Here is an 18,946-nt window from a genome sequence, read left to right as displayed (position 1 = left end):
GCTAATAATGAGCTCATATCGATTTTTTCTGGCCAAATCAGTATCGAAAACATTTATTGCATTAAAGATTATACAAAATATCCACTAGATTAGATCTTCTACTTAATTACTATCATCTAAATAAAGAATTATGTGTCCTTCTCGACCATTTTATAAGTAGCTCATTTAGTTTATAGAAAAAAGACAAAAGCAGAAGAAAGATACGGTTACACTATTATACAATTGTGTTGTGTCGTCTACACTCACATATTACAAGTCAGTCAACCCGTATAGTCATACACACTAGTAGAGTCATTCAAAGCCACTTGTTTATTTTTTCAGTAAATAATATTTTAACGTCTCTAAGAAACTGTATTATAAGAGACTCATTCCAAATACTGATCTAGATATATTTATTTCGAAACCTAAGGCATTTTGTGGTTATACTTTCGATTGTTGTTTGATGGCTAGCTAATTTTCTCATTAATCAATATTGCAGAACGTTTTATGAAAAAGTCCATGTGCTTCTCTCCATGTAGTTAATTCATATATATACCAGTGGGAAACTCTTAAAGGTAACTGTGTCATTCTACTTTTTTCTCGGCTTTGAGAGTTCATCAAACGTATGTGTATGTCTTACAATGTTAATCCCTTGCCTTCTTATTGTGCTTCTTTTATTTTTAATTGCGTAGTGCTTGTTCACAGCATTCTTGTCCTCCAGTATGAGTGTCTCCGGTGCTGCAGTTGCTTCAGGTTAGTATATTCTTCTTTTCTTTTTGCTACTTATTGTTTCGTTTTTGAGTGAATTTGAATGGAAAAAAAAAATATTAAAGAAAACTCTTAATTGCAATTTGCAACACCATCTCAGAAATAAATTTTAGAAGAGCAGTTGAGTTTGGGAAAACTCATGTGGTAAAGCCCAAAGGGAAAGCACCTAGCAACTATTGTCTGGCTACATGGGCTTGGGGACGTTGGCTCAAGGTAATTCCTTTCTGTCCCAATGTCCCAAGGAAAACCAGCTAGCATAGTAGTTTATTGAATCTAGGCTTCATGACATTGTAATAATTAACTTGAGAAAATTCCTCATATCATCCGGTTGCGTCTTCGTTAATTTTTTCAGCAAAAATTTTCAATGGATAGCACCAGTTCCAATGTAAGAACGAAATTAGGGAAAAGAAAAAGAGAAAATTTCTCGATTAATTTAGGGAAAATTAAAAGATTATGGACAGTTTTATTAATTTGCTTTTTTGTTTTTAATTTATTTACATTATGATAAAAAAAAAAATCTATATGGCATGTTTTTATTGAGCAAGAGACTTATACTTTTATACGATAAAGGATATATATATATATATATATAAATATGTAACCCTAATTTATAAAGTGTCAAAATTGGGGGTCTCTAAGGACATCCTTAATGGCATAACTGATCTTAAAATAATTTTAATAATATTATAATGAGATAATAATATTATAGTAAAGTAAGAGAGAGCAAGAGAGAAAAATATCAAGATCAATGCTCAAGATCAGATTTTGCTCAAGATCATTTCTCTCCTTGTTCTTCTACTGTTTGAATTTTTTTCTATCTTTTTATACCTAAGATTATGGCCTAAATATTCTCGATAAGTTCAGAAAACTCTCAGGGTCTCTAATTTTCTCGAAGATTTTCAGAAACTTCACAATGGATGATAGCACCAGTAAATTCCAATGTAAGATCGAAATTGTTCGTTTATATTGTCTCTATTCATTCAACATATATGTATATATATATATATATATATATATTTTGGGGGTCTGATTTTTCTATTTTGTATCTGATTTTTTTTTTTTTTAAATAATAATAATTATTTCGTGATCCGTTTTGGCAGGGGGACAGATCATGGTGTTCTGGGACGTGGAGGATTGGTCAATCCTTGAGAAACTAAATCCTCGATTGGTTAATGAGAAGATCACATCCGATCTATATGAAAACGGATATCTAGGTCCTGAGATGTTTAATAAGTTGACATATGTCTTTGGGCATGCTGCAATGCGTTTTGTTCACGTACCCAAAGGTACGTAGCTTTCTTTTATATTACTCTTTTTTTTTTTTTTTACTTAACATTTCATGTGATGATGAGACGTCCCTCCGTCCAGGAAACAAACATGCGAGAGTTCACTTTATTACAGAGCAACTTCTTCTCTGGGCACTGTACGGTCCTAGTCGTCCAGCGAGTTTGTTTATAATCTCAGAAAGCATCAAAGAAGAGAAGCAGCTCGTCCATCCGATCCTATGGATAGGAACCGTTTCAATCTTGTCTTTTTAGAGCCTGGGAGCGTACTTGTTAATTGTCAAGGTTCTCCTTTAGAGGGGCTGAATGAGAATGATGTTTTTGAGTCATTGATTTTGAATCATTTCCTGTACCATACGAAGTGAAACCAGTTGTGTCCGATGCTTGGGCCGATATAAACTCTGGTAAGATCTCGCTATGCCTCTCGAAGAGTCTATATATATTTGATTAGATTTCATCTGATTTCAAACTATGATCTGCCACATTAAAATTTTGCATTGATATTTCTTTCGTTGTGGCAGAGGGTAACACAGGCGTGTTCTGGGACGTGGTGGATTTCCCAATCCCTGCTGCTGAATGTGATCCTGGTTGGGTTTCTAGGATGATCAAATCAGGTCTTGATCGACAGGGTTGTTGTAATGGTTCTGTGTCAATCTGGTTGTACGACGTTGAAGATGAGAAAACTAAAACCACGAAACAAGAAGTGATAGATGGATATGAGGCTGCCGGAGTCAGTTTCAATTTCGTACCCGAAGGTACGTAGTGTGAATATGAATTCCTCCTTTACCTAATTATCCCTCGTCCTCTCTTTATCTTACTACGTAAATCCAATCTAGATATCTCCCTTGTTGATGATATGTATAGTTGCTGAGGCGCATGGATATGCTAGAGATCATAAGATGTTAGTGGACATTCTTCGGTGGGCAGTGGACAGTCCTGAAAATTCCAATTTGATCGTGCTCTCTAAACACTTGGATGAAAATTCTCTCTCTTGTATTCAAAGTTTGCAGGATGCAGGTTACAACAATGTTGTCTTAGTAAAGACGCACCTGCAAGCTCAGCATGGCTTTGGAATTGGCTTATAAAGCAAATCTGAAGATGAGACTAATGATGTATTTCTGATCGATGTTTTAATGTTATAATTCTGTCATTTTCTTTGATTTGATCATTTTAATTAAGTCTATTAAACCAACTTAACGGGCGCTTTGATGGCTTCCGCGACCGCGTTTTCTCGAACAAGGGAACGTATCTTTGTTGACATAAAGTGTTGTGGATCTACACACATATCACAAGTCAGTCAACCTGTAGAGTCAGACAAACTAGTAGAGTCATCCAAAGCCACTTGGTTATTTTTTTTGTTAAAATCATATACCAAAGTCTTTAAGAAAATGTATTATAAGACTCATTCCAACTACCGAGTGAATTAAGTCACTATAAAAATATAATACAAGGTTGTCTCTCTTCACACATTTATAGATACAAAGTTGTCTCTCTGATCTCTAGCTGCTCAATAACTCATCATCTCTAGAATTATATAGCTGATCTGCTCCTCTCACCAATACTATATATCGGATCTCGATGGACAAAATAGTCAGACGAAGCGAAGAAGAACCTTATCTATGGATTCCAATTCAGTTTCTCGACCAAACTGTCATAGCTATCTTTAAGTGTCTTGGTCTTCTTTGTCCGACTGCGAAGAAAACCGGTGACCTTAAACCAACCGGTTAGCTTTCTTTAAACATTATTTATGAATATCTCAGATAAAATTTCAGTTTAATATGCTATTATTATCCCTAATTAGTTCTGTTGTTTTAAAAAATGTTTTATAACTAAATGAACACAAAATTATTCAAATCTGACATGTTAAAAAAGATTCCAAAATTTTGGACGTATTTTTTTTTATGAAGCGTTTGTGTGTTTTAATTATTTTTTTTAGTTTGGGCCATCTTTTAGCTATTTTATTTTTGAAATGTTAAAAATAAAACAAATCCTAGTTAATGATTAATTTATAGAAAGAATACGTCTGATTTAGTTTGGATCATGACGATGATAACATTCAAATCAGAAAACATCATATTTTATGGGTTTTAATAGGTGCCAAAGTATGTTGTTATAACTTATAAGTAGTTAATGAATATATGAAGGGTATCTAAACGTGTGTTTGCAAACTGCAACTACAGGAGGAAGAAGAAGATGATGTTGCCATGAAAGACGATGGTGTCGTTGTGTTGACTAGAGGCCGCATGAAAGCCAGAGCAAAGAAAAAGGATAAAGAAAACACTAGTAAAGGTCGTCCTGGCCAAACTAATAAACTACTCAACGCAGCAATAGAAACTTCTGCGTTGAACAAAAAGCAAATAGAAAATTCTGGGGGTTAAGAAGAAGTCCTGGAATCAAAAGCCCCAAGAGAGACTTATCCACTAGTTTAATACCAATGTGGCGTTCAAAGTCGTACCTTGCTTATTTTTATTCCCTCCTTTTCTTTCTTTCAAGACAACAATATTTGACCCAACATACGTGTAACTCAGACCAGAACTATATGCTTTGAGGTTTGAATCGGGAATAATTGTTGAAGGTTGAAGCCATATTCATTCTCGATCAAAGCATATATAAACGACTTCATTTGACAGTTTTTACCAAACTTTGTTTGGCTATAGTAATTTTGTATCTTGTGTACTGATTATTAATTATAGTAGCTTCCAGCAAATTAATAATTTCTGTCTAGTTTTTTTTTTAATATGTTGTTATGTCTTTAACATAACTAAAATTTATTTATATTTCTTTTTTTTTTTTTTGAAAAAGGCAAAATTTATTTATTTATATTTCTAACAGAACATTATTGAATTAGTTAGACCAATCAACTTACAACGCAAAAACGTCATCGCTGGTCTCCACGAGTAAACGCCTAAATTTCTTGTATTAAAAACAAAAGTTCTTACAACTCACTAGTGGCGACCACGAGAACCAAACGCCACTTTAGTTTTACATTTGTTTACTATATACATTTCCCTCGTGGCTTTGGATGTAGCAATAAGCCAATTAATAAATAAAGCAAAAAAAAATAATATAATCGTCAGAACATCATATTACGATTAACAATTTTAAATTCGACAGTTTAGTTTGATCCAAACTTACCAGAAGAAACTAGGGGAAATATTAAAAAAAAAAATCAATATATATAGTCCAAAATTCGTCATCTGAGGACGACGAGTGAACTGTTTTCGTCTCTGTTTTTCCAATACTGTATGTTGTTATCACAAGCTGAGATCATGTGCATTGGTAGTAGGAAGTTTCTCATAATACAAATAAATGAGAAAGAAAAAATTTATAATATTTTAATTTTAAAAGGAGATAATTGATTTTCTAGAAACCTAAAATATCATTTTACATGATGACATATATCACTTTTTTAAGTAGCTCAATTTTATTATAATAAACTAAATCTATAACAACTTAAAATCTTAATTAACTAATTTATTTGTTGTTACTTTTTATTTATAAATCATAAAAGAAAATTATTTATTTAACAAATTTCATTATGCAAAATTTTAAATTATATGTTCATATTATTTTAAATTAGTCATAGTTAATACAATAAAAAATATTAGTATGATTAAACAAATTATGAAAGTTGAAAATATACTAGTATTGTGAAACTAACTATATTAGTATTTATAATTATTTTTATCATACGATATATGGTATAAAATATAAGAAATTAATAAAATTAAGGGGGTGTATTGAAACCATGATTTTGGAGAATATTATGGAATTTAGAAAATTTGAGATTTTGAAAGATTTTAGGGAATTTGATATGATTTATTGTAAAATTCTTTCAAATACTACATAAAACCATGAGATTTATATTTCTGTATTTTTAACTAAACAAATCATCTCAAATCCTCCCGAATCTTTAAGAGGGTGTATTGAAACCATGATTTTCGAATATTTTATGAGATTTAGGAAATTTGAGATTTTGATAGATTTTAGAGTTAATATGATTTATTGTAAAATTCTTTCAAGTCCTATCTAAAACCATGAGATTTGGAATTCTGTATTTTTAACTAAACACATCCTTCCGAATCTTTAAATGAGGTGTATTAAAACCATGATTTTGGAGGATTTTATGGGATTTAGGAAATTTGAGATTTTGATAGATTTTAGAGAAATTAATATGATTTATTGTAAAATTCTTTCAAAACCTACCTAAAATTCTTTCAGAATCTCTAAATCTATTTAATAAGTAATTTAATATGTCTAGATTATCAATAATATTTTTTAATAATTAGAGATAAAAAATATTAGTATGATTAAACAAATTATGAAAGTTGAAAATATACTAGTATTGTGAAACTAACTATATTAGTATTTATAATTATTTTTATCATACGATAATGGTATAAAATATAAGAAATTAATAAAATTAAGGGGGTGTATTGAAACCATGATTTTGGAGAATATTATGGAATTTAGAAAATTTGAGATTTTGAAAGATTTTAGGGAATTTGATATGATTTATTGTAAAATTCTTTCAAATACTACATAAAACCATGAGATTTAGATTTCTGTATTTTTAACTAAACAAATCATCTTTAATCCTCCAGAATCTCTAAATCTATTTAATAAGTAATTTAATATGTCTAGATTATCAAAAAAAATTTTAATAATTAGAGATAAAATACATAACAAAATAAGTCTTCAAATGAAATTATATTAAAAATACAAAATTACATTAAAAATAATAATATTATATGAGTTTCTTTACCCATTGGACACATAAAAAAAATAAGAAAAATAATAATACTATCTGTATATGGTGAGAGATCTATTGTGTCTTTCACCAATGCATGTTCTGCTCTGAGTCATCAAGCTACCTAAAGCCTAAAGCCACATGCTTATCTTCACTAATAACAACAATTATAATTATGCGTTAATTTATTTTATTTCTTGATTTTTTACTAATCAAAGACTCAGAAAAGGTTTATATTTTATTCTATTCATATTCAAAAGTAACGATTTACGAGAACGTATTTTTATAAAAAGAGTCACACCAAATACCGAGTTAGCCCACTATAAAAAGGCAAAGTTGTCTCTCTGAGCTCGCTGCCCAATCACACCCACATCTAAAAAACAGCAGCTTCACTCCTCTCACCAAATTTAATCCGACTTGAATAGAAATTTTATTCATCTTACCAGATCTCAATGGAGAAATCAGATAGACGAAGTGAAGAAGCAACTTACCTATGGATTCCTCTTCAGTGCCTTGACCAAACTCTCAAAGCTATCTTGAGATGCCTTGGTCTTTCTCATCAAGATTCTCCGTCGACGTCTCCGGGAACTTCAAACCAACCGGTATGTTTTCGATAAATATGGGATTTCTAATTTCTGGTTGCTGTGTATATATGCCACTACAAAGTGGGTTATGCATGAAAAAAAAATTAGAGGGGGAAACCATTTAATCTCTTCTTTAAACAAAATAAAAAAAGTTAAAAATTTTGCAAGTAACATTTTCTAATGAGCGCTTGTATAATTATATTTTAGTTCCAAATATTTTTAAGTTAAGACCAAAGCATTTAACTATTTTTACTTTAAGGTAAATCCTGTTAAAAATATCAAATTTAGTTTGGATGATATTATATGATTTGAGTAAGTAGTTAGTTATATGTTGGTGTTCAAAGCTGCCTATTTAACATGCTTTAAGTAATAGTATAATATATGAAGTATGAACCCAAACTTGTGTTTCTACTTGCAGGAGGAAGAAGAAGAGGATGTCACCGAGAAAGAGGAGGTCGTTGTGACGTCTAGGGGCATGAAACGCGGCGTTGATGTGACAAGTAGAGCCATGAAGAACAAAGCTAACAAAAAGGGGAAGGAAGAAGTCAGCTCAGGCCGTCGTGGCCAACACCATTAGCACTTCAATTACATACTATTGTTTAGCTCAATTATTATTTAGCAATAATCAGTTTAATTTTAATATCGTTGTCATTGCACTATTTACTTTTTATTTTTGATATACTAGTAGTATTAACAATCTTGTTCTACCGACACACAACAACAATTAAAGCTAGTTTCATTTCGTTCTTCAAAGTCTTATTGATGATTTTTTTCTCGGAAAAGAAAATCACAATACATTATGTACGTTAATTGTCGTTGTTTTGATATGATTTGGGTTTAACCATGAACCATCATAAGTACATAACCAGTATCAATATTAAATGAAGACATTTATTATCCATCTCTATCGAATATATCTGTCCAATGTTAAACATTAAAGACGTACCTAATTAATAAAATTTGGATTCATTTTATTAACAGTCAACAGCTATTTCGTCCTACCTAGCTACCTCACATTAATTAGTATAAACTCATACTTGCGAAATGAATAAACGATCCAAAAACGTTTAACCTACCTAACTAATGATTTCAACAAAAAAAAAAAAAAAATCGGCTAATATCATATTTTTGCAGATTAATTTATAGGATCATCGAGTCCCTTTATTTATTTGTATTCATCAGAAATATGTTTCTAAATCATATCCGACTATCAGTATTGTCCAAAGCTAGATGTATAAAATAACACAAAAAACCTTAAACGCAGTGATGATAATCCTAGCTATTTCCTAGCGCAATTCACAACGTGCACTATATAGAAATGATAGTAATATTAAAATACAAAGTTGACGGGTGCTCTCTATGAGTAATGCATGATGATCATATATAATTTAATAAAATACATAATCAACGAGCACGAGGAGCAGCAATCAACACACTAACTTTCAAATAAGTATAAAACAATTTTAACATTCCTCACGGTGACTTTTAGACATCTCTCTAATTCATATTTATAATTAAGAAAACAAACTCATAAAGCCATATTTGGCTATCTGGCCATAATTGGTGATAAGTCTTACCTCATAGAAAAATCATAATTCCTACAACAACAAGGTATGGGTTCAATTTTAAAGTTTGGTGGTCTCTTTGTAACAACTAGACCTACGATAATCATTCCCAGTTTGAAAGAGTACAATTTATAAGGGACCACGTACGATAGTGATGACCATATATAATAAAGGTATTTAAGCCAGTGCGCGAGTGCCGACCCAAACAAGAGTTGCATTAATCCAAAGGAATATATGTTCATTATTATTCTAAATTTCTAATGTGTTGATGGAATGATATACAACTTACAAGTGTGCATTTAAAAAAAAACGTTAGTACAAAATTAACATTTTCAAACTTAATTCTTTAGTTATTTACATGACCCTTTCATTTGTCTTTTTAAAAAAAAAAAAAAAAAAGAGGAATTTTTGTATGTGTTGATTTTAGCTTATTGTTTGAAATAATCAAAGATCATACTTTGAATTACAACTTAAACATATTTAACATTTGTTTAATAACTTAAAATTCAAACAAAAACCAAAAAGAAAGAGCGTGGAATGGACTTTGACCAAGAAGACCTCCACGTATTTGCTTGCTGCTATATTTTGACCGCGCCCACGTAGAGATTACTAGAGTCAAAAATTGTTATTTTATTCACTTCAGCTATCAGTCAAATAAGCATCTCGGTTTTGAATAAACCGGTACCAACTTTTCCAAAGTCTGTGTGTGGTTCACCTAACAACAAAACCGGTTTATCTTTATTATAGACCCGGTCAACACACATTTACAGTTGACCACACAACAACCCAAAATGAATAATCCATCCTTATAAAAGGAGTCGCAACTGCGTTACCAAGTTCCATCATCAACCTAAACCACTAATCAACCCTTGATCTCTTTCTCAAAAAAAGATTAAAAAGAGAAAAGAAATGCATATAAGAGATCATCAACAATGGAGAGTATGAGAAACGGGGAAGAAAAAGATTCTCACTGGATCCCATTTACGTTCTTTGATCAATCTTCACTAACGATTCCTATCTTGAAGTGTCTCGGTCTCGAAAGATCATCTTCTTCTTCTTCATCTCACAGCGAGGAAGATGACGGTATAATTACAAAGGAGGAGGAAGAAGATGCTATGACCACCGTTGAAATCACAACTCGACGGTTGCAGAAGAGACCCAAGCTTCCACCAAGCACAGGAAACGGAGGAAAACACCATTAGGGGGTTCATATATACAACAGAGAGACCAACGAACAAAACAAATGCATATGTATACAGACTTAGCAGCTGTAATATACTACTAAACTTTTTTAATTTATATAGTCAGTTATTTTTTTGAATGTGAATTCGTTTAATAAAGATGGAGTTTTGATTAACACAAGTTTATTTTGCACAACCACTGATCTGTCATCGCGTAATACTCACGTTAATGCAGGTTCAAGTTCAACCTGTTTGGGCCTAATTTCTTAGATCCATTAAGGGTATGTAATGGTAAACTATTGGCCCATTAATAGTGTCAGATGAAAAAATTAAAAACATCACAGTTGTTCCATCAATAACTGTGACGTGATGACGACATCCGCCAGTAATCCTTTTATTCTCCGGTTATACTCATTGTATCCCGGTTTTGGAGATTATCTTTCATTCATTATTTCATTCATTACAAGTGCTTAATTTATTAATGGTGCAAATTAGAACATTTATTTACACACAAATTATGAGCTGGATGGCAATGAATTGTTTATGAATTTCCCATTTATTCAAAATACAAAACAGTTTTTCTCTTTTTTTTTGTAATTTCCGTATTCGTCATACACAACAAACGATAAAATCTGGCCGTGGGATGGAGAACACGTCAGCTATATACACACGTCATAATTTTGACGTTGGTTCACATAATTACGATTAGTCTTTTGTAAGCCCCGCGTTAATTGTTTCCATTTTTTTCTTTGGGAAAAAAAAAGAAAAAAATAATATAACAAACTCTTTTAATACCTTCTTCAGTAGTAGGGGTGTGGGGACGTTAAAATCACGCAAGAAAGGACGAAAGAAAAAGGAAGGGAGAGAGAAAGGTACACTCCCAAAAAAACAACCTCTTCGTCTTCTTCCTCTTTTCTTTGATTTTCGAAAATCCTCGATCCTAACCGCCATTAAACCCTAGCTTGCTTTTTTTCTTTTTCTCGACTTCTCTCTTCTTCTTGCGAAAGCTGAAGATTCACATTCGCCTCTTCGCGCTGATATCTCTGTTGTTTTTTTTTCTTTTGGATTTTGTTTTGGATTTAGTTAGTTACACTCGAGAATGAGGAAGGGAACGAAGAAGAAAGGAGGTTCGCGAGGAGGCCGTAAAGCTGGTTCCACTTCGTCGGCGAGTAAGAAGAACGTTGATGCGGTGGTAGAGACCTCGACGCAGGAGACTCAGCCTACTCAGACCTCGACGCAGGAGACAGAGGAAACGGAAGCTCTGGAGCCTGAGAAGGAGGGAGATAACAAAGAAGAGGCGAAAGAGGATCAGCAGGAGGAAGCGGAAAAGGTTGAATCTAAGCCTGCGGAGGAAGGGGATAACGAAGAAGAGGCGAAAGAGGATCAGCAGGAGGAAGCGGCGAAGGTTGAATCTAAGCCTGCTGCGGAGGAGGGAGATAACGAAGAAGAAGCGAAAGAGGATCAGGATGAGGAGATAGAAGAAGCCAAACCTGATTCCGCTACGCAAAAGGAGAAGGCGAAAGGTGCTTCTTCTTCCCAACCGCAACCGCTTCGTCGTGGTAAGCGTAAGAGAGGCTCAAAGATGACACCGGAGAAGAAAACGACTCCGAAAGCCAAGCGAGCCAAAGCAACCAAGACGCAAGAAGATGAGCCTGAGTACTTCATGGAGAAGCGTAATCTGGTATGCTATTTCCTTTAGAGACTCATCACTCTGGTTTTGATTTACTGGTTTTTCACGTATTTGGCTTTAAGATCTTTGAGTTTGATTCGATGAGAAACGTTAAGGGTTTGTGTCTCTGGTTTAACGATTAAGAAGATAGATATAGAAAACGCATACAGTATGTGTCACTCATTGGATTTAAATTTTCCACAAGATTGGTGTGATGTTACCTTGTTTTGGTTTTTTCCCATACCTCTGGCTCTCATGTACTACTTTCATGTTTGTTGTGTGTTACAGGAGGATTTATGGAAGGCTGCATTCCCAGTGGGAACGGAGGTATTTGGCAGCAACATTGCCTTTGGAGGTTTTTTCATCTTCATGATTAAAACTATTGTATTTGTGGCTTATGCTTTGTAAATTGTGAATACAGTGGGACCAGATGGAGTCACTAGATGAATTCAACTGGGATTTTACAAATCTCGAAGTAAGTGGCTTCTGTCATACTGTTTCATTGCCCATTGTTAGCAAATTTATGGTTCATTTAGTATCTTTAAGTGGTACTCTTTGCTTTGTATGACAGGAAGCTCTGGAGGAAGGTGGAAAGCTCTATGGGAAGAAAGTCTATGTGTTCGGCTGCACTGAGTGTAACTTATTTCTTTTCCTCTTTACATTGGCACTATTTGTTTCTGTTAATTACATTGGCACTGATTACTTAAGTTTCGACTGATTTCCTTGAAAATCCATCTGGTACTGCATTGTGCATCTCTCTCTTCCCCTTTTGATTTCCTCTATCTTATCATTGCAGCTCAATCACTCCCTTACAAAGATGAAACCAAGGATGTCCTTGTTCCTGCTGTCGTTTGTGTAAGCTTTGGTTTCGTTTTTTATATCATGTCTCTGGCGTTTAAAAAATATGCTCGGCATTGTGATTTGGTGTATTTAGGTTGCTTGGGAAACCAAGATCATATTGATGATTAATTTTGTTTCTTATCTATTTAAAGGTTGAATCATCTATCCCCCCTTCTGATCAGATAGGAGTTGCATCGGTTCAAGGGGAGGTTGGGGAAATCATTCCAATGAAAACTATGAAAATGGCTTGGGTTCCGTACATCCCACTTGAAAAAAGGTATATAGACATATAATTATCTGCACATTTGTGTGTTACTACTCTTACTTATGATGTTTATGAGCGCTGTTGCTAATATCATCTGATTTTGTTCTTCTGCAGGGATAGACAAGTTGATAGAATGAACTTTCAAATTTACATCTTGGGGTGTACTCAGAGAAGGTAAATATTATGTGGTATCCTTTTCTCTCAATGTCTTGTTACCATGAAAGTCATAGAAGACGTGATCTGTTCATTTGCTTTGTAGAGGATTAAGAATTACATTACTTATGGTTTTGAAGCAGATAGCTTTATCAGAAAGTATTATGCAACACTTTCCATCCTTCGCTTACTTTCATTCAAATTCCGCAACTTAGAGTGCTTAACTCGGTGTATTCAGTCTAGCTTTGTTTATATCCTTTGCAGATCTGCTCTCAAACATTTGAAGGACGATCGTGTTAAAAAATTCAACTACTGCCTTCCTTGTGAGCTTATATTTTGATGCTTAGCTGGTTTATTGTAGATGATAGATTCTCAGTACTATGGCTTCATTTGCTTGAAAAATGTTTCCCTTAGACATCAAACTCTAAATATTACTGTTTTAATTTGATTTGCAGACATCAACAACCCATATAAGGTAGATGAATCTGAGCAAAGCACTGTGGTTCAAATAATGTTCCCTTCTGAGCCACCAGTAAGTTAGTTTTCTCTTCCCTAATGGTTCAACAATACAATTTGTTAGTTTCATATTGAATCAAACTTACTTCTCTATGGTGCAGGTTGCATGTGAATATGACTGGGTGAATAGCGAAATTGAGGTGCAGTATCTGACTTTTCCAATACTACAACTTACTTGAATTACTTGCTCATCTCAGTTTATTTCAGGAATTCACCGACAATCTGATCAAGGAGGAGACATTACTCCCGGAACAAAAGGATGAGTTCGAGGTAACCAAGCTAGAGCTGGATCTGATTTGACAAATTGATTTGATGGTTCTCTCTAAAATCACTCACCCATATATTTCATTATTTAGGAATTTGTCAAAGTGGAGAGTGACAAAGCTAAGACAGCTTATGAAGAGGTATTATGTTCCTTACCTTCTGCAACAGAGCCGCACATGTAAATATATATACTTAACAATGAATTCTACAATTGGCAGGCACAGCAAGCGCGAGAGAATGCAAAGGAAGGACTGAGCGCAGAAACCAAAAAAGCCTATGAAGAAATGAAGTTGTACAAGTTCTATCCATTGCCTTCACCAGACACACCGGACGTTGCAGGAATTGAGAAGGTACAACACAGATACAACTTTTGTTGTCAATGAACTTTGAACATTAGCCTAAATCTGACATCTTTAACTTCTTTGTGCAGTCCCCACTCATAAACAGGTACTTCGGGAAGGCTCACGAAGTCCTATAATCATTTCTCCAAAACTCAGGAAGCTTTTTGGTTTCGGCAAACATTATGAACAACTGAAAATCAAAGAAACCACTTTGGGATGGTTTAGGCCAAAGATACAACAACAAACTGATACAATGTCTTTTAGAGCCGGATTTTTTTTTTGTTTCCCTGTTTTTCTCAATTTTTTTTGACGCAACCAACCAAACAGTGTTTGAGACAGACTAAGCAAAGAAGTTTTTAATCTAAAGAGTAACAACATAAGGAACGGGACAACAAATAGAGAGACCTTCCTCCACATTTAGATACGAGAACCCGAAGAAGAAGAAGAAGCAGCAGCAGAATCAGTCAAGGTAGTAGAGGTTCTTTTCTTCCTCTCTTCCTCATACTCAGCATCATCAGTTTCAAGCTGGAATCTACAGACAGGACATGAGTTCCTTGTCCCTAACCACGGCACAATACAATCTCCATGGTAACAATGCCCACAAGGTAGCTTCTTACCAGTTTCTCCCATCACCATTCCATCTTTACACACAGCACAAACCATGACCATATCTCCCTCAGAAGAACTAACCTCGAAAGTCTCCAACGCTTCTATAGCCGATTTAGCAGCCGGTGGTGCGCCTCTCCTTCCACCACCGTCGCCTTCTGCTAAGTTCTGAAGCAAAGCTTCGTATCCGGCTGCATCGTCGATGTAATCAGCTGGATTACCTGTATATCGATCTGATTCCATACGGAACTCAATGGAATTGTCTTCAATTCCCATTAAAATCTCAGCCCAATCGAGAATTCTGTTTCGACCGGTTCTTGATCGCGTCGTTGTAAGAGGGAATCGATTTCTCCTCCTCAGATCATCTTCTTCCTCTTCCTCATCTTCTTCTTCTTCTTCTTCGTTGACGGTTAGATTCTCTTCCTCCTCCTCCTCTTCTTCATCTTCATCTTCGTCCTCGTCATCATCGATTTCGTTACCACGATTAAGCTCCAATCTGAAGAAATCATCATCGTAAGATAAAACATCAAGGTGTGGTGGTGGCGAGCGCTGCGAAGGCGCGTGGGCTAACAAACGGAGCATCTGGAGGAAATGCGAGCCAATACTTGAGTCTTCAACAGTCAGATCTGGGGAAAGTGGCTGCGGTGGCGGTGGCGCCGGCGATGTGTACACTGGTTGAATTGACTCGACGAAACCTTTGTCACATTCGCAGCACACGACCAAGTCATCTAAGGTTTCTACGAGGACGCGTTTGTTGCAGTGGTAGCACCAGTACGAAGCCGTGGCATCCGGAGAAGACGACGGAGCATCGGACATCTTGTTATTCCCGTCGGGTTTATTAGGCTTTCGGGTCCGGATTCGGATCCGATAAGCCGATGAAGTGGATGGAGAAAAAATAAAAGAGGTCTCTGTATATTATCTAATTCTCACAAAGACATTATAGTACATCATACTCATTACCCACTTGACCCACCCACAATATTATAATCTTTATTTTTTTTTTTTTTTTATCACATCATAATACTTACAATTTAATCAAACTGTACAATTGCTGTCAAAAACTAACTGATCATATCCAATTCGATATCCAAAATACCTGGATTTGAATATTCTAAAGAGGTAAGTGTTTAAAGACCATAAGACTCTTAATCCTCTGTCCTTATCATACAGAAAGAAAACATTTCTTTTGACAAGAGAGTTACATTCAAATATAGCTCAAATATATAACTTTGTAACAAACCCAGCCATACAATTGTTTTCAACAGCACCCATATAAATAAAGACAACATAAAACCCCCAAAAAAAGAAAAGATGAATCCGAAATGGTTACAATAAGTTACAATACAAAAGGAGACTTGACTCTTTGTCTCAAACCTTGGGATCAGAAGCTGACCCATCAAAAAAGTTATCCATAGCCAAGTCTCTCCATTCACCAAAGGTAGCAAATGGCAAAAGACCAGTGATGGCTGGAAGAACAAATATAAACACCACATACAAGACACTGCGCCTCGCCCAATATGGAAACAGTGTTTTAAAACGGCTCGACTTGGTCACTTGAGTCACGTTTATTATAGGTCCGTACATTAGACCATACAACGTCAACGTGAAGACATTTGCAAACAAGTGGAAGAGGCAAAACACTTCCCAAAACATTAGCCATAGTTTGCCGTCACCACCTATAATGTCCACACAAACCTTTACCGGTAGACCGCAGAAAACACCAAGGACGATAACGATAAACGAAATCGGCATTGCTTGCGTCCTACCTGATGACCGCTGCATTATGAAGTATGAGAGTACCAAGAGCATTATCAAACCGAAAACGAACTGCACCCAAACTCGAATCCGGCAGATCATTGTGTTGAACTCTGAGTTTAACGTTGAAACATGTTTAGGAACCCACCACGACGAACTTGTCTCCTCGGATGGCTCACATGCTGCGGTAGCGTCTTCGATTCTCTTTAGTGAAAAATTGTAAGCACCAGTTAACATAGAAACCCACATGCTGAAGACACTTACACCGAGCCAATCCATGACTCTTCTGACCATCTCTGCTTTTCTTGTATCTTCTAATTTGGTTTTGAATTTCTCTTCTCTGAATGCAGCTTTCGAAACATCCACCTCTAGCTGCGATTTCTGCAGAGTGTTTGATTCGTAATTTATTCCTAGCTCCATCTTTTTATAGGTTAGTCCTATCTTCTTAAGACTATTCGCTTCTCTCTGTAGGTCGTTTGCTTCTGCTAAACACCTTACCACTGCAGTAGAAGGAGGGAGACAAGAGAGTTGCCGAGACGGTTCGCGCAGGACAAGCTCATTCATCGAAGTGGTTGCTATTGCACTGCCTTGTATCACTTCATAGACAGACGTAGCAGGTGAAGTTTCTTTTGCAGATAGCTCCGTGTCCGAGTATTCGTCTATTATAGAACAGTCTAAATTACATCTCCCAACATCATCATTGTTTAACTGACGCGGATTTGCAGATTCATTGGTCACTTTAAGAATCCTTAGTGTATGGTTGAATGATTTCTCAAAGGTAGTCGCAAAGGAACCAAGCTTATAACCATAAACCTGTAATCACATCATTATGAATTAGAAAGTCTTAAAAAAAATTCAAGAATGAGAAAAAATAGAGGGGAGGGGGGTTTAGCTTACACTGGCTACTGTTTCTGTGGCAGCTCTAGCAGAGATCTGCAGAGCATAATCAAATGAAATAATTCGTAGATCACTACCAGAATGAGGATTAAATAGAAAGCGAGAAGAAATCATTTGAAAATCCATATTAAGTTACCATAGCAAGATCATCAACAAAAACATTCTGACCAGCGGCGTTCTTTCTTTGAAGAACCTAGAGAACAAGAAAACAGAGAAAACAGTAAAAACTAGAGAACAATGCAAGTCAATGACTTTTGTGGCTAAAGTAGCTAACCAGCAATATAAAAGACATGATGAAATTTAGTGAGATCACAACCAGAGCTACAAATACTTGTAGAAAGGCTCAAGCTTTAAGACAAGTGAGAGACAAGACAATATAACTGTGCCACAGTAGATTCAGGTAATTGCTACATTTGAAGCTTGATTATAAACCCTCAAGAAGAACTTCAGATTTTTTGAGGAGAAGATCGATCCTATCTTCGATTCAGGGTGTGAATTCAATTCAAGTACTGAGAAGAAATACAGAGATTTCAAATCCTGTTGTCTCTGAATTCAGATTTGAACAGAAGATCCTCTCATCAGTTTCCAGTTTTGAATCAAACAAAACCTAAATTGAAAGACTCCCTAAAGATTAAAACTTTAAAGCACATCAAAACCTAAATTACACGCTAACATTGGTCAACTATAGAGATATGAACAGAAAATGATAAATTCAAAAGCCAATTCCGTATTAAAACAGCTAATCTGATGCAATAAAGAGAGAGAGAGAAAGTTTGAGGGAATGGAGCGAACCAGATTAGCTAAAGCAGCAAATGACATCCCAAGAGGAAAAGCCAAGGCTTCAGCTTGTCGTTCAGCAACGGTTCGTCGAGACATGCCTAAACGCACCGTAGGGTTTCGTAATCTATGAGCAACCACCCTCGAAACCCTTCGAGTAGAATTGGAATTGGAACTAGAAGATATAGAACAAGAGGAAGAAGAAGCTTCGTCGTTGTTCATCTCTTTCTTCTTTCCCTTTAGCCTTCTCTTTTCCGAATCTGATTGCTTCGTCTTCTTCTTCTTCTTCTTCTTCATTATCGTCTCACCTTTGACTTCTTCGTCCGATTTATGATCTGATTCCGAATTCGCCGGATCGGTGATGGGATTTTGGGGTTCCGGCGAAGATGAAGAGAGGAGGACGAGGGCTTCCATAGGCTATGCACATAAGTTTTGGGGTCAATTTTACAACTTTGACAAAAAGTACTTTAACTTGCAAAGACTTTGGCCTCTTCGTGTCTTTACTCTTTAGTGAATTTTTTTTTTTTTTTTTTGGGAATATAACTTTTGAATTTTAAAATATGTGTGTTTTAATTATCTTTATATAGATAAAAAAAAACACTTGACCAAAAAATCTAAAAAATTGATTTATACTGGTTTAACGACATTAAAGTTCAATGAATTCTTCAATACAATGTATTGTTAATGTCAATTAAATAGGTAATACTCCCTCTGTTCCACCAAAATTGATGTTATGTAATTTTTTTTTGTCCC

At 35.0% G+C, this 18,946-nt stretch overlaps 6 protein-coding genes and 1 pseudogene across 12 annotated transcripts; 5 read left to right on the top strand and 2 right to left on the bottom strand.

Moving 5' to 3' along the window:
- Positions 1-159: 159 nt before the first annotated feature.
- Positions 160-2,428, top strand: LOC104743211 (uncharacterized). 3 transcript variants are annotated; one of them, XM_019238698.2, is made up of 6 exons: positions 160-554; positions 672-732; positions 848-960; positions 1,643-1,688; positions 1,848-2,033; positions 2,116-2,428. In XM_019238698.2, the coding sequence occupies exons 2-6, from the start codon at positions 702-704 to the stop codon at positions 2,283-2,285; spliced, it is 546 nt and encodes a 181-aa protein (XP_019094243.1). In that variant the 5' UTR covers positions 160-554; positions 672-701; the 3' UTR covers positions 2,286-2,428. The 3 variants fall into 3 exon arrangements, with proteins under 3 accessions (XP_019094243.1, XP_087330846.1, XP_087330851.1); XM_087474720.1 differs by having other exon boundaries at positions 1,623-1,688; XM_087474725.1 differs by lacking the exon at positions 1,643-1,688.
- Positions 2,429-3,509: 1,081 nt separating this feature from the next.
- On the top strand, positions 3,510-4,744 carry LOC109124890 (elicitor peptide 2-like; annotated as a pseudogene). Its single transcript, XR_015572115.1, has 2 exons — positions 3,510-3,753; positions 4,211-4,744. The product of XR_015572115.1 is annotated as an elicitor peptide 2-like (transcript).
- A 2,183-nt stretch (positions 4,745-6,927) lies between these two features.
- On the top strand, positions 6,928-8,061 carry LOC104743193 (precursor of elicitor peptide 1). Its single transcript, XM_010464305.3, has 2 exons — positions 6,928-7,382; positions 7,783-8,061. Exons 1-2 carry the CDS (start codon positions 7,233-7,235, stop codon positions 7,939-7,941), a joined length of 309 nt encoding a protein of 102 aa, XP_010462607.1. The 5' UTR covers positions 6,928-7,232; the 3' UTR covers positions 7,942-8,061.
- Positions 8,062-9,766: 1,705 nt separating this feature from the next.
- LOC104743145 (uncharacterized) lies at positions 9,767-10,286 on the top strand. Its single transcript, XM_010464261.3, has one exon. The coding sequence runs from the start codon at positions 9,862-9,864 to the stop codon at positions 10,129-10,131; it is 270 nt and encodes an 89-aa protein (XP_010462563.1). The 5' UTR covers positions 9,767-9,861; the 3' UTR covers positions 10,132-10,286.
- A 584-nt stretch (positions 10,287-10,870) lies between these two features.
- On the top strand, positions 10,871-14,524 carry LOC104743155 (protein HEAT INTOLERANT 4-like). Of its 3 annotated transcripts, XM_087474549.1 has the most exons (15): positions 10,871-10,982; positions 11,194-11,791; positions 12,068-12,106; positions 12,201-12,254; positions 12,351-12,414; positions 12,576-12,634; positions 12,772-12,896; positions 12,999-13,058; positions 13,302-13,360; positions 13,493-13,569; positions 13,655-13,693; positions 13,761-13,823; positions 13,910-13,957; positions 14,036-14,167; positions 14,248-14,524. In XM_087474549.1, exons 2-15 carry the CDS (start codon positions 11,210-11,212, stop codon positions 14,293-14,295), a joined length of 1,449 nt encoding a protein of 482 aa, XP_087330675.1. In that variant the 5' UTR covers positions 10,871-10,982; positions 11,194-11,209; the 3' UTR covers positions 14,296-14,524. The 3 variants fall into 3 exon arrangements, with proteins under 3 accessions (XP_087330675.1, XP_010462586.2, XP_087330676.1); XM_010464284.3 differs by having other exon boundaries at positions 10,921-11,791; XM_087474550.1 differs by having other exon boundaries at positions 10,966-11,791; positions 12,802-12,896.
- LOC104743185 (E3 ubiquitin-protein ligase CIP8) lies at positions 14,356-15,580 on the bottom strand. The gene has a single exon (XM_010464299.3). It carries the CDS (start codon positions 15,578-15,580, stop codon positions 14,576-14,578), a length of 1,005 nt encoding a protein of 334 aa, XP_010462601.1. The 3' UTR covers positions 14,356-14,575.
- A 382-nt stretch (positions 15,581-15,962) lies between these two features.
- Positions 15,963-18,746, bottom strand: LOC104743135 (protein CPR-5). 2 transcript variants are annotated; one of them, XM_087474543.1, is made up of 5 exons: positions 18,209-18,667; positions 17,733-17,962; positions 17,553-17,609; positions 17,417-17,452; positions 15,963-17,332 (listed from the first exon to the last, which is right to left on the bottom strand). In XM_087474543.1, exons 3-5 carry the CDS (start codon positions 17,553-17,555, stop codon positions 16,133-16,135), a joined length of 1,239 nt encoding a protein of 412 aa, XP_087330669.1. In that variant the 5' UTR covers positions 17,556-17,609; positions 17,733-17,962; positions 18,209-18,667; the 3' UTR covers positions 15,963-16,132. The 2 variants fall into 2 exon arrangements, with proteins under 2 accessions (XP_087330669.1, XP_010462552.2); XM_010464250.3 differs by lacking the exon at positions 17,733-17,962 and having other exon boundaries at positions 18,209-18,746.
- Between the last annotated feature and the right edge of the window lie 200 nt (positions 18,747-18,946).

Source organism: Camelina sativa, chromosome 2 (genome assembly GCF_030686135.1).
Source record: "Camelina sativa cultivar CO46 ecotype springtype chromosome 2, ASM3068613v1".
Classification (NCBI taxonomy): domain Eukaryota; kingdom Viridiplantae; phylum Streptophyta; class Magnoliopsida; order Brassicales; family Brassicaceae; genus Camelina; species Camelina sativa.
Note: the sequence above shows the minus strand (reverse complement) of the source record. Positions and strands in the feature narration are given on the sequence as shown.